At 39.3% G+C, this 14,955-nt stretch overlaps 1 protein-coding gene across 1 annotated transcript in view; it reads right to left on the bottom strand.

Moving 5' to 3' along the window:
• The window catches only part of UHRF2 (ubiquitin like with PHD and ring finger domains 2), a 76,834-nt gene extending 62,682 nt beyond the window's left edge, over window positions 1-14,152 (bottom strand). Inside the window, exons 1-2 of the mRNA XM_042914152.1 lie at window positions 13,667-14,152; window positions 6,909-7,142 (exon numbers count right to left, since the gene is read on the bottom strand). Of these exons, the coding sequence (XP_042770086.1) occupies window positions 6,909-7,142; window positions 13,667-13,819 (387 nt within the window). The 5' untranslated portion in view covers window positions 13,820-14,152. The remainder of the gene's footprint in view (window positions 1-6,908; window positions 7,143-13,666) is intronic.
• Between the last annotated feature and the right edge of the window lie 803 nt (window positions 14,153-14,955).

Raw genomic sequence — 14,955 nt, 5'->3', positions numbered from 1 at the left:
TACCTCCCCCAAAGAGGTCAAAACATCAAAACATGTAAAGATACAGGAAAACAAATTAATGGGGGAGAGGTGTTTGAGCTGAAGTCATGAGATAAAGTTAAAAACAAAACAAACCCAATTATATAAATTATGTAAATATAAAAAACATAGCCACATTCAGAGAAGAATCTACCACATCCAAGTAGGTGATATAAAAAAAGAAAAAAAGGAAGTATGGGAGGCAAGGAGAAATCATTAAAAAATGAAATATCAACAAATACTAGAAAATTTACTATATGCCAGGTGTACTCCTAAGCACTTTATATGTTCTGTTTAAAACACACCAGCTCTGCAGATAAACCTAGGTTTAAGTTTGTCTCTAACATCTACTAGATATAACCTAGAACAAATTACTTAACCTCCCTCACCTCAGCATCTTTATATACTTTGCTGTGTATTAAGAGATTGGGTGACAAAATCCACACGATGTGCCAACCTAGCAAGCATAGACACAAATGAAACAACTTTGCCTCCTTCTGCTAAGTATCAGTATGTCCAATTATAAGACTCATTAAACCTCAGTATAGTCTTAATACCATAGTCTTCTTAGTAAAGATATTAGCAGTTTATAATTATGCTCATTAACTCCTTTAATAACTATAATACAAAGTCATTCTTATTTTCGAATGAGGTACAGAAGTAAATACACTAGTCCTCAGAAGATACACAGCTAGAAGTGGGAACCGTGATAAAGCTGATACAGGTTTCTCTGACTCTGGGACTCTCTCACTATATCATGTTGTTTTCTAAAATTTACAAATCAGAGAACAATGTGGTTCCATTTACATAGAGTTCAGAAAGAAAATAAGGGATGCCAATATAGGTTAAAGGTTATTAAGAGGTTATTAAAGGGTAACAATAGGATAAAGTTAATAAAAAGTGAAGAAATAATTACCATAGAAATTTGGGTTATTAGTGGGGCGCCTGGGTGGCTCAGTCAGTTAAGTGTCCAACTTCAGCTCAGGTCAGGATCTTGTGGTTTGTGAGTTCGACCCCCACGTCAGGCTCTGTGCTGACAGCTCAGAGCCTGGAGCCTGCTTCAGATTCTGTGTCTCCCCACTTTCTCTGTCTCTCCCATGTTCATGCTCTGTCTCTCTCTGTCCCTCAATAATAAATAAACATTTAAAAAAAATTTTTTAGAAGTTTGGGTATTAGTTACAACTAGGGAGGAGGGAGTAAGAATCAAGAGGGGGCCCCTGGGAAGTTCATGGGGGACTGCTTTATATTTCCTAATTTGGTGGTATTTACAGACATTGACTTCATAATATTTCACTAAGCTCTACTTTTTTGTATTGTCTATTACACTTCATAATCAAAAAGGTTAAAAATCAAGAAGAGCTGCACTATATGTAAAAGAAAATACTAAAGTATCCAGGAATTTTACTTAGTAATTATTGTGAAGTTTCCTCTTTCCTTTATTTCCTATAATGAGCATTAGAATATATGTAAAATTTAACAGTGCCACACACTTAACTAAACTCTAAAGGGCTTATTAGCATCATCATTCCAGAGTTATTTAGGCCAAGATGACAGTCATTTCAACAGTAGGATCTACTGTGAGTCATTCAAAGCTTCTGCATCCAAAAACCAGAACTAAACTCTATTTAGGTATTAAAAGTCCACTTTGTTTGAGAAAATTACCTCTCAGAAACAATGGGAACGGATGGACCCAGCCTCTGCACAATCTTCCACAGGCTGAGTGTGATAACGATACCTAGTTTCATTATGAAAAGATGTCTGAAACTGACCAAATGTTGCTCAGTTACCAAATAGGGCGAAACAAGAATGACGGTGGGTAAGAATTTCATTAAAATTCTATCTTCATGTATTAAGTTTAAATGTTTACCTATGCCACTTTTGAGATACTAACTTGAAAATGCATTTTTTTGTATCCACTTGAGGTCCAAAGAAAAGTTTAGGCAAAAAGGAAAGCCCCAAATCTGTTTGCTCATCCATAAAGCAATTTTAATTACAGACAGTCCTATGTCTATGAAAGGAAAATCTTTGCAAAGCAAAAGTGACATAAGCAGTAATTCAAGATAAAGGCAAAAAAAACCCTCCCAATTTTACTGAGCTAGGAACAATTTAATTTTGATGAGACTTGCTTAAAGGAAAATATTCAAAACAAACCAATTTAAAGGTAGCAGCTTCTAAGAGTTTTCAGGTTAGCCAAAGATAAGTTGTAATAGCTAACAACATTCCATGAAAACAGGGGGCAATATCATTTGTTTATCCTTGCATCTCTAATATCTAGTACAAATATATACTAGATAACCATTTATTCGATGAATGAATTACCCAGAAATAAGCACTTCTACATCAAAAAAAAAAAAAAAAAAATCAGTGAAAATTTCAAATACCTATGACAATTACTAAGCTTAATGAAAAAAGCAAATAAATCTGTTACTCTCTTCAACTAGTAAGTTAAATGCAGCTCTGACTAAACATTACAAATAACAGCCTTTTGAGAGTTTAAGTTCCAGCTTGTATGTGTGTTTCATGTGTTTCCTAAATGAGGAAAGGGAGACCATGTAAAACTTGCCACATTTGTACCACTGGGAAGCAGCTGAACTGGAATTTGAAAGCAAGTCTGATGACAAAACTGAATACCTTAACCTCTACGCTATATATTAACATGAAATATAAGAGTTGTTTAAAAAGTTAGGTACATGAGGGGTGATTGACCAGCTCAAGTCAGTAGAGCATATGACTCTTGACCTCAGGGCCATTACTCAAGCCCCACACTGGATGTAAAGCTTTAAAAAAAAAAAAAAAACCGACAAAAAATACTCCTGTGTCCTATACATAAAATCCTCTTTAAAAAGAAAAAAAAAGAAGAAAAAAAATGTATTAAAAAAAGTTAGGTGCTAGAAATAGTGGGCAAAGTAGTAATACTGAAAATGAAATGCATAGATCTGCTGAGAAAAGCAGTTTCTCATAATGGTCTTCTGAATTTGGTTGGAGACATGGAAGGGTACTGAGAAATATGCTAAACAGAAAGAATTTAAGTTGACTAGACAGCTTAACCTGGACAATACATAAGCTGGCCCTCCTATGAAAATAAATTCTATACCTTCACTGCCCAAAATCTATCAAGTCAAATGTAGCAGCTTCTCAACTGTTACTCTTAGCCAAAAAGTCAAAATGTAAACTTAACATAGATACAGATGGCTACATACATATTTATGGATATATGGATATACAGGAATTATATATACATACATAAACCTCCTTAGTCTGGCATCTAAGGGTAATAAGAGCAATGATACTCCAGTAGCAAGAAGCATACCTAGTCCCCAGATCTTGGTTTCTAATACCATTCCCCAATTAAAGAATCAAGGCTCCTTAAGGAAATGGTTGATTCCAGGGCTGGGGCAGAAATAACTAAGATGAGCCTGGAGCAACTTCTAGGGCCAGAAAGAAGGTGCTTTAACAAAAACAAAAAACCCCACAAAAATGGAGGTATACTGAAGGGATATGTGGAAAAAAATATCCCTACTGATGTGAATAAATGACTAACAAAAAATAAATGGGGGAAAAGAGATCAGTCTCTCATGTAGAATTCCCAATACATTTTGTAGGTAATCTACCCTTCATGAAGTAGAGTTCATAACTCCCTCCTTAAGTTTGGGCTACAGGTAGGGACTTCATCTCAAAGACTACAGCATGGAAAAAGGGGGAGGGGAAGAGTAACTTCACAGTGAAGAAACTTGACAAATGTTACCTCAGCCAGGTAATTAAGGTTCATAGCAACAGGGATAACTTAACTACTGATGTAAAAACCCAAGCTATAATTAGCAAATGGAATGCTGATAGCTTGTGCCCTACATAGGATGTGATGAAAATAGCACTATACTTCTGTGGTTTTCCTCCAAAAATATGTAAATCCAGTCTAATGATGAGGAAAACAAGATGAATACTAATAGAAGGGTATTTTACAAAGTATCTGACCAGTACTCCTCGAAACTGTCAAGGTCATCAAAAAGAAAAGTCTGAAAAACTGTCACAGCCAAGAGGAGCCTAAGGAAATTCAACAACCATTCTCTATCGCACTAATGTAAATATGGTACCCTAGATGGGATTCTGGAATAGAAAAAGGACATTAGATAGAAGCTAAGGAGACAGGGTTCATTAATTATAACTAATGTACCATAGTATCATTAATGTAAAATGCTAAAGTTAACAGGGCAAACCAGGTGTGTAATATATGGAAAATTCTAGTATCTTCCCAATTATGCTATAAATCTAAAATTGTCCTAAAATAACAAATTTATTTAGAAAAAAAACATAGAAAATACTGGTTACTCAGAGGGATGAAATCTCCAAAAGGGGACTTTCAATATTAATAATTCTGTCTAAATTTTGAGTACTACATAAAAGTTTTTTTAAATTTATTTATTTTAATGTTTTATTTATTTTTAGAAAGAGAGCATAAGCAGGTGAGGGGCTGAACGAGAGGGACACAGAATCCGAAGCAGGCTCCAGGCTCTGAGCTGTCAGCACAGAGCCTGACGCGGGGCTCAAACTCACAAGCTGTGAGATCATGACCTGAGCTGAAGTTGGATGCTTAACCGACTGAGCCACCCAGGCACCCCCATAAAAGTTTTAATTGATATGTCTTGCTCATATCATGTTAATTTATTCCCAGACTTTACATTTTCTTATTGTAAGTTTTTTTTCTTTTACTAAATGATGGTAACAAGGAAAGCTATTGGTATTTAAAGAGCCACCTTACTGACTGTTCACATCCTTCTAATAGGTTTATCTTAGTCTTTCCATATATCCATAAATAACTTTGCCTTCTCCAATATTTACACTTTGTTGTTCTCCTGCCTATCTGCATCATCTAGAAAGACGTTAAGTAACAGCATTAACTGACTTCTGTGGCTCCTGTCTTTAATGGGAAGGCTTTTGGCTTTTCCCCACTATTATATGAAGTATGGTTTAAAATATTCATCCACTCCCCTTGTTTCACTTACCAAGGATTTTTTAAAATTTAGAAATGGACCCCCCCTTTTAAGATTAGATCACTTATTTATTAATATGATGAATTATATTACTATATTGGGGGTTGGGTGAAATGGGTGAAGGGAGTCAACTGTGTGGTAACAGAAGGTAACTAGACTCGTGGTGATCACCTCGTAGTGTTATCAAATTATAAAGCTGTACACCTGAATTTTAGGTGGCAAACTATAAAGCTATATAACTTGAAACTTCTATTTAAAAAAAAAATCCAAATAATGAACTACCCCACTTCTTGACAAACCATACTTGGTCAAGGTATTATGTTCTTTTAACATATAATCATAGTTTTATTTGCTAAATATAACTTAGGTTTTACATCAATAACTTAGTGATACTGGTGTCCTTTTTGTCATGTTTTAGAATCAGCATTATATTAAATTTAAAAAGCAACTGGAAGCTTTCCTTTTTTTTAAGATGTGGGTCAATTTAGATAATACAATAGAGGTTTAAGGTAATTTATCAGTGTAGCCATCTAGACCAGGTACTTTGGAGATATAGGTCTTGGTGGGTTTTCTTGATTCTATATACATATGGACTTTCTGCATTTCTCCTTAGATCAAAAATTATCTCTATTTGCATTTTCTTAAATAATTTATTTCAGCTACCAATTTTTTAAATTTTCGCCTTAAAAATGCTCTAAAAAATTGAGTCTAGGTCCCAATTTGTCCCAACCAGTATGAATGAAGAAAAATAGTTTTAAGGATAGAAAAGGATGAAGGAAACTGTCAATTATTTCTACAAAATTTATTAGAATTTGAAAAAGTTGGTAGATACAAGGGTCAATAAATATTATCAATTGCACTTCCATATGTATGCAAACAAATCACAATTTTAAAAGATAACCATTTATAATAGCATTTAAAAATGCAGCTACTAGAATAAGATATATAGAGAAAACTGATAATGAGGTAAAGACCGAAGTTGATGGAGACATTATGTTCAAGAATGAAGGTCAATTCTCCAAGTTACTCTATAGATTCAGTTCCCATCAAAATCCCATATTATTTATCTGCAGAGTTTTGGCAAACTAATTTTAAAATTCTTACATCCAAGTGTTAAGCAAGACACCCTTGACTAGGAATAGATCTGGGAGATTGGGGGTAGGGAGGTAACAGTCTACTAGGCTACTAGTACTTAGAATAGTATAAGCACAGAAATACACAAGCAGACCAATGGAACACAGTAGACAGCAGTTATGCAGCATCCTGTGAGTGAACGAGCACTATTTCTAGACAAAAATTCCTAATGAAATTCTAGAACATGTGCACCTAGATACACAAAGGTTCAAAATAGCTGAAACTGGGAAAAGTCCAAATGTATCTATTAATCATGGATTAAATATACTGTAGCATGTTAATAGAATAATGTAATCATGAAAAGTAAAATACAACTATATGCATGAGAATCAAAGCTGTGAAAAAGTAGAATTCCATTAGATAGACTTCAAATATAGGCAAAGCAAATCATTTTTTTAGAGGTAACATAAGTAGTAACACTAAAGAAAAACAAAACAAAATGATCATGATAGTTTACCTCTTCAGATAAGAGGGAGATATGTTCTGGGAGAGGCACACAAAAGGCTTTAAAAAGGAACTGGCATTATTCTACTTAACCTCACTGCAATTACATAGGTTTTTGTTTTATATTCTTTAAACTGTACTTATACATTTTATATACATTTATCTATACACTTCACAATTTTTAAAGACTACTTTTAAAAGTTAAAGTATCAACAGCTCAGTCTTTACTTGCAAATAAGTGAAGATTGATTGCCATTTGAAACATTCTAAAGAGAACAGACATCTGTATTCTCACAACTATGAAGTCTAAAGAAGACAACATACCTTATATAGCCCAATGCCAGGATCAATAAGAAAATCACAAGTTGATGTAGACGGCTGACCAGAAAGTCCCACCCTTGGGGTTTTCTTTACTTTAGGTGGGCTATTAGAACAGGGTTTGGCCTGTACATCAGTCTGTTTAGATGTGCTAGGAAGATCAGGGTCTGGGCGAACTAGTAGCTGAATTATGTCATTCAGTCCAACATCATAGTCAAATAAAGTATATCCATTTTCCAACTAGAAAAAAAGAATAAAAAAGATTAAAATGCTTCTCTAAAAATTTGATCTTTCTACATCTTTAGTTACTCAACTGTCCTAGCCAAATTATTAAAACAAAATTCATAGCAATGCAATTTAGTGAACTTAAAACCATTCCTACTACTTTATGGCCTCAGATGTCAGCATCTTCTCAGGACCTCAATAAATTCTTAAGAATCATTCTGTATTACCTATCAGGAAGACGGATAGCCACTGAAACCAAGAATGTACCATTGCTTCTGTGACTTCAACACCCAGGCAGAAAAACTCTAGATTTCTCACCAGGTCTTATTTATTTTAATTAACAGTATCTGAATCCACTGTAAGAAAGGAAGGTGAATTTTGAAAGTAAGAGGTTTTATGATCTTGTGTTCATAAAGACATTAAGTTAAAAATTTTATGTTTCTGAAGCACAGTAATTTTTTTTTAAATCAAAAAAAAATTGAAGAATAATTACAATTATTGTTCATGGTATTCCACTTGCCTAAAGTTCTCTAATTCTATTTGTAAAGGTTGTCAAGTTGTATCATGAAAAGTCTTCCAGGATGAATAGTGAATAAATTATCTTGCAACTTACCCATATTTTGGTAGAGACCTTGCCCACCTCCCCAATTTGCGGAAGTCCTAATCCCAAATATCTCAGTATGTGACTTTATTTGGAAACAGGATCTTTACAGAAGTAATCAATTAAAATTAGGTCATATGAGTGGGCTCTAAACCACTGTAATTGACATCCTCATAAAAAGTTTAAATTTGGAACACAGAAACAAACACAGAAGGAAGATGTGGAGGCAGCCACCTGACTGGAGCAATGCACCTACAAGCCAAGGAACTTAACAATGGATTGCTGGCAAACACTAGAAGCTGAAGGAAACAAGGATTCTCTATTAGAACCAGGAAACATGACCCTGATGATATTTTGATTTCAGACTCATAGCCTCTGGAAATAGAAGACAATAAATTTCTATCGTTTTAAGCCATGTAAGTTTTGGTACTTTGTTATAGAAACCCTCGAAAACTAAAAGTCTCCATTTTGTTTCTTTATAAAGTCAGTTGGCTATTTCACCATGATACAATAATAAAACCAAACTCCATAAATATCAAAACTATCATTTCCCCAGAAACATTACTAATTTAATCACTATTCATTTCCCCCTCTTTGTATATCATTCCTGTCACCAATCCTCAACTCCCTAACACAATAAGGCCATATTTCCAAAATCCACCAAAGAATGAAAGTTTGTCCATAAATATTGATAGACTTACTAAATGTACTAGATGAGTAATTTTAATTCAAGTGGTCCCAAAACACATCTAGCACAATCCTGCACATTACAGGTGTTACAGTTTTAACTACAATATGGGATCAAAAAATTCACAAATTTCCCAGGGGGGAATTAGACACCATCTCACAGGTTAGTTAACATACTTATTCCAAATAAGCCTAAGGAGTCTCTCAGGTCAATAAGCAGATAAGTCCCTATAGGGATTAGAGACTGTTTTGTTTTTAAATAAGGTAAGCAAAGGAGTACTGATGCATAGGGGCACTTGTACCCCAATGTTTATAGCAGCACTCTCAACAATAGCCAAATTATGGAAAGAGCCTAAATGTCCATCAACTGATGAATGGATAAAGAAATTGTGGTTTATATACACAAAGGAGTACTATGTGGCAATGAGAAAGAATGAAATATGGCCTTTTGTAGCAACGTGGAAGGAACTGGTGAGTGTTATGCTAAGTGAAATAAGCCATACAGAGAAAGACAGATCCCATATGGTTTCACTCTTATGTGGATCCTGAGACACTTAACAGAAACCCATGGGGGAGGGGAAGGGAAAAAAAAAAAAAAGAGGTTAGAGTGGGAGAGAGCGAAAGCATAAGAGACTGTTAAAAACTGAGAACAAACTGAGGGTTGATGGGGGGTGGGAGGGAGGGGAGGGTGGGTGATGGGTATTGAGGAGGGCACCTTTTGGGATGAGCACTGGGTGTTGTATGGAAACCAATTTGACAATAAATTTCATATACTGAAAAAATAAAAAAATAAAAAATAAATAAGGTAAGCAATATTAGCAAACAACAACTTCCTCTAATCCTGAATTCCTGGAGAAAACAAACTCAAGGAGCAAAAAGAACACCTTTTTCATTTGAAACATTCACACCTTCATTTGACATTCTCCAATACTCCTTTCCCCCAAAAAAGGTGAGAACATACTAGTTCTGGAATAGTTAAAAAAGTACAATTTGATCAAACATACAACTATTGCACATTATGACAGTGTTCAAAGCAGAAAATAAAAACTCTGTTAACATTTATAGGGCATGCAAACCAAACCAAAACAGTACAGTACATATAAATTAACTGGAAGGACATTTCCTAAAATGAAGAGAGCTGTGAAGGCAGTAAAATAACTGGAAATCCAAAGTGCTTCCATAAACATTTTTCCATTGAAATCTGAGGCACAAGAGTCAGAGCGATAGTGGGGACATTCTCATATTCAATACCTCTGACTAGTTTCTACCAAGTGATTGGTCCAAATAACATAAGCTGCTTCAAATGGGATTTCGTTTGAAAGGAAAAGCAATGTGTGTAGTAAAACACGAAGCATATCAAGGCATGAGGCCCTATAATAGAAGTTAGGTTTACATTAACATGTAACTTTTCCTTCAATTATTCATGCTTCCTAGGAGAGTCACTTTTACCCAGATTATCTACTCCTTCCCTAATTCATAGGTATTCAGTTTTCAAAAAAAAGTGATTATCAGCCATTGCATAGTAACTTCCACACAGCTAGGCTATTGTGAATAATGTTGGAATGAATGTTACTTGAAAAGTAGTGAAGTGCCCCCAAATTAATGAAAGTGCAGACTGGAATTACTGTCATTTATATTATACTGTAAGAAAGAGACTGAGTCACTTAGAAATTATAAACACCTATGCGTTTCAGGCATGTAACTATAGTCCATCAATGTCTCATAGCTGAAAACATTTCCGACTGCCATCCTAGAAGACAGGGGCACAGTCTTAGAATACTAGAAAGGCAGGAATGGCCCTAGAATTTTTTTATTATTGTTTTTTGGTTTTTTTTGCTAGACTGCAGTCTTCAATTTGTATTGGGTTGAAGTCAGAAATTCCAGGTAACAGCAAGAACTAGAAAAGTGATGCAAGGGAAAACTAGGAAGCAAACACCAACTGACAATTGCTGAGAAGTCAGGGGAGGAGAATTCATTCCAAAGGGGTTACTGATAAAGAATGCAGGTAAAGGGCATGAGGTTGACAACTTTTATGTATCTTTCCCATCACATATATAATATAAATATGACATACACATTCTCTTTCCCCTTTAAATAGGCAAAAACTTTTACTTTGTAATCCATGTGAAAACAGAATCTAGGGGCAAAAGCAACTACTCTGTTTTTCTTCAGCTTTGGTTCATGTCCCATCTACAGTGATACAAATGAAAAAAAGAGGAGGGAAGAAATTCCTTTAAAAGTAGGAAAGCTCCGGATTTTCAAAATATTTAGAGATCCATCAACCTAACTCTTCCCTAAAGATCCAATCCCCAGGATGCACACTCAAACTCCCAGAATAATGTCCAAGTGAGGTTACCCTACTCTAACCAGAACTCACAGCCCAGAACTGCTATTTTGACCCACAAAAGTGGAATCAATTACTCTGCTTCTCAAATTTAATTTGCATAGAGATCACCTGGGGACCTTATTAAAAATATGGATTCTACTTCGATAGGTGTAGTGTGAGGCTCCCAGGTGAAGCTAAGGCTGCAGGTCCTGCTGATTCAGGGACCATACTTTGAAGAGTAAGAAATTAGGAGACCGACTATTTTTCAACTCTGGTGGTCATGAGAATCTCCCATGCGGTCTTGTTATATTCAACCACTTGCAATTCTGGGGTGAGCTGAGCATCTATAATGAATATCCACAAGTGATATATACCAAAGACTATAAGTAACAGTCCTAACAAAAAGGGGTGGGGAATAAGGGAGAAAGGGTACCACTTACATCACAGACACCATAAATTTATCTATGACTTTTTTTCTCACTATGTAGTAAGGGGTGCCTTTTTCTGATAAGCACAAAGGCAGTTTACAAGTGAGAGAAAGCCCTGTGATGCTAATCCAGTAGTTGTCTGCTATAGACATACTACTCTCTCCACGCACTGTGAACTCCAAAGAGATAATAATCACTGCCATGGCTACTTAGCTCACAAAGAAGTAAACAAAACAGAGCAGTGTCATCCTTCTGTCTTCAACTCAATGGGGCACCGAAGGTCCATTCCTCATCCCTACTGGTTTATCACTGAGCTGAAGAAATCAAAGTAGTGAGTTAAGAGTCCTGGGGGAAGAAGTACAAAAGGATAATTACCCTGAACAGTTTTTCCCTAAACCTGGAACTGACTTCCTGGTTTACTGGAAGTCTACTTTGTTGACCTAAATGTAACTCTATTTCTACTTTTTCCTCAAGACAGCCATGTGCAGGTTCTCTTTTTGCATATTTGATAATTAGACTTTAGGCGTGTTGCCCAGGAATATATTCTCATGCTTCATTTCTCTCTCGTGCTGAAGTCACCTAAGTATCCCAGAATTCATGTACTATTATCCCTAGCTAGAAAATAAAACTCAGAAGACTTGATAACCTAATTTTCATCTTTGACCAAAAGATAAAAAAGGGATCACTGGAGGTACAGCAATATAAAGCTACATGGGGTTTAACATACACGATTTCAAAAGCAAGATTTACAACTAAAAATTGAACATGTGTTTTACAAGTCAAACAGTAAATGATCGATGTAAAAGAGCTGCAAACACATATAAAGATGCTACCACTTATTTGGAAACAAAATAGGGGCGCCTGGGTGGCACAGGTCACCATCTCACGGTTTGTGAGTTCGAGCCCTCATCCGGCTGTGTGCTGACAGCTCAGGGCCTGGAGCCTGCTTCAGATTCTGTGCTTCCCCCTCTCTGCCCCTCCTCCCCTGCTCATGCTCTTTCAATAATAAGTAGACATTAAAAAAAAAATTAAAATAAATTAAAAATAAAAACAAATTAAAATAACCTTGGCTCTTTCTCTGAGTATAATCTTGTTACTCTGAAATTTCTGGGTAGTTTTTGAAGCTAAACCTATGAAGAGAAGAAAAATATTCCTTTCAAATCCTTTGTGGCTATAGGAAAACGTTGGGGTGCCTGGGTGGCTAGTAGGTTGGGTGGCCGACTTCAGCTCAGGTCCTGATCTCACAGCTCCAGAGTTCGAGCCCCGTGTCAGGCTCTGTGCTGACAGCTCAGAATCTGGAGCCTGCTTCGGAGTCTGTGCCTCCCTCTCTCTCTGCCCCAACCCACTCGCATTCTGTCTCTGTCTCTCTCAAAAATAAAAAAAAATTAAAAAATTAAAAAAACAAAACAAAAAAAACGTTACTTCCACCAAATCAACAAGCTACATTTATTCCAAACCACAGAACTGGAGCCAAACTGTGGTCTACCCAACTGGAGAATGCCACCTTTATTAGTGAATTAAAAAATAATAATAAGGCAAAGACAAAATAGAGACCTGCCTCTAGGTATAGACCATGAGAGGCTTCTGGTATAGGTAAAATATTCAATATGTCAGGGCAGGGCCATACCATGCATGTAACTAACCCACAAACACCCTCACTCACTGCCAATACCACTTTCAGCCTTGTACGTACCGCTGGTTATGGTCCAGTTGCAGTGTTAAAAGGTTGGGTGAGGGGGACATTAGAAAGTGAGAACAGGAAGAATAAAACAGCCTTTCGTACTCTTTTCCACTGTGAAAATAATCCCCCTTGCCTATACCTGGCAGCTTAAACCCGATTCCGAATTACATCAAGAGCTCGCTCCTTCAGCCCAAGTCTCCAATCTTCAAGACATTTCAATTTTAGAAGAGAAGGTGAAGGAGGGGAGCCAGAAGTTTTGGAAAACCTTCGAATCTTCAGTGTGTTCAAAACCCTTCACAGCGAGCAGGCAGAACTAGGGATCTTGTGCCAAAGAGGAAGCGATTTTTAAGTTTCCCGTCTCCTATCTGCGAGCCGCGGAAGCACTGCGAGCCGTTAGCCGGTTCAGCCCTCCCCACCCGCACCGTGGCATGGCCGCCAGAGCCAGCTGCCCTCCCCGCCTCCAGGGGCGCCGGACCCCACTGAGCGCGGGAAGCGAGGGAACCCAGACGCTCTAGCGGGCTCTGCTGCGAGCTGCTGTTGCCCAGCTGAGAAAGAGGGGTGAGGTCTCCGCGCTCTGGGCGTCCCCTCCTCTCACCCCTCTAGGCGCACTTCCACAACGAGCTGGTAGGGACCCGCTGCACCCCCTCGGCGGGCCCTGGGCCTGCGCTATGAGCCTCGCGAGCTGCCCATCCCAGGAGGAGCCAGGTGCTCTCTACACGCGCTGCGCACCAAGCCCTCCGGCCCGCCGAGCCCACGCGTTTTGGAGGCGCCCTGGAAGCCCGGGCTTCCCGAGAGGGTGCGGTGGGCACGCCTCACCTGCTTGCCCCGGTAGAACAGGCGCTGGCACTCGGGCCGCACGTCGAAGAGCGCCCACACCCGTTCGCGCAGCTCCTCAATTGTGGCTTTGCGAGACACGTCCTCAATGGTGCGCGTCTGGGAGCCGTCGATGGTGCGAACCTGGATCCACATCTTGGCTCCGGGAAAGGGGGCTGGCCGGGCTTTGTCTCCCCCCCTCTTCGGACGCCGCGCCCCGCCCGGCCCGTGCGACTTCCCCAGAGGCTCCGGCTCTCTGCGGGTGGCGGGCGAGCGCGCGCACAAACGGAGGAAACCGACCAGACGCTGGGCCCCACTGGCGGCGGCGACTGCTAGACCTCACGCCCGCCCAGCGGAGCCAAGAAGGAAAGGAAACCGGAACCAGTCGCAGGGTACGCCACTACCGCAACCGCCGCCTCACAAATAGGAAGAAGCCTTGTCTGCGCCGCGCGGAGTGTTTACTTATAGAGAGCTCTAGCTCCCACATGGAGGTCACGGCGCCAACCCGGATCTCGCGAGATCGACGGCCGGTTCCGCCTTAAAGAGGAAGCAGCGAGGGAAGAAGCTATAGACCAGAGAGAACTAAGATGGGAGGGTGCGGGGAGGGCGGGTTGAGGGGCGGGGCTGCCGAGAGCAGTTACTTGTCTCTAGGCCTGCACCTGGGCCCTGAACACGCCCTCTAGCCTTTGGGTTTCGGGCCGTTACAAAGCCTACCACAGGGGTTCCCGGCTTAGTACCGGTTTTGGGACTGAGCAACTCCTCAGGTCTAGTGGATACAGCTTATGTGATCTCAAAAACATGTCCAAAATAAACTCTGGCGTCCACTTGTATGATCATGAAAATGGGGGTGCGGGCGGGCACGGCCTAGATTTCTGAGAAAGCACACAAGGAAGTGAGCCTGTCCCACCGCGCTCGGCGGGACACTGCCCGCCAATGGGGCCTGGCGGGGCCCGCTGCCCAGGAAAGGACCCAGGATCCTGCTTCGCTAACTTCCCGCCGGGCCCGAATGCTGCCTTCGCGTGGAAACCTGCTTCCTGCGGTTTTCCACAGCTGGGCAGAGGTGGCGGCTTCAGTTCCGCAGGCCGCTGGTCCAGCTGCTATCTCTCCGATCCAATGAGGTCACACCTAGACCTCTGTGGGTCGCCCGGTGGGCCGCTCTCCAGGACGTTGTTTGTGGACCTTCCTTACTGGTGCGCTTTTGACCTAAGGGATGGAGGGGTCATGGAAAACACTTAACAAAGGATGCGGAACTACACCCCTCAGAGGAAAAAACTCCCAAGATCCTACCAGGA

Source organism: Panthera leo, chromosome D4, assembly GCF_018350215.1.
Source record: "Panthera leo isolate Ple1 chromosome D4, P.leo_Ple1_pat1.1, whole genome shotgun sequence".
Lineage (NCBI taxonomy): Eukaryota > Metazoa > Chordata > Mammalia > Carnivora > Felidae > Panthera > Panthera leo.
Note: the sequence above shows the minus strand (reverse complement) of the source record. Positions and strands in the feature narration are given on the sequence as shown.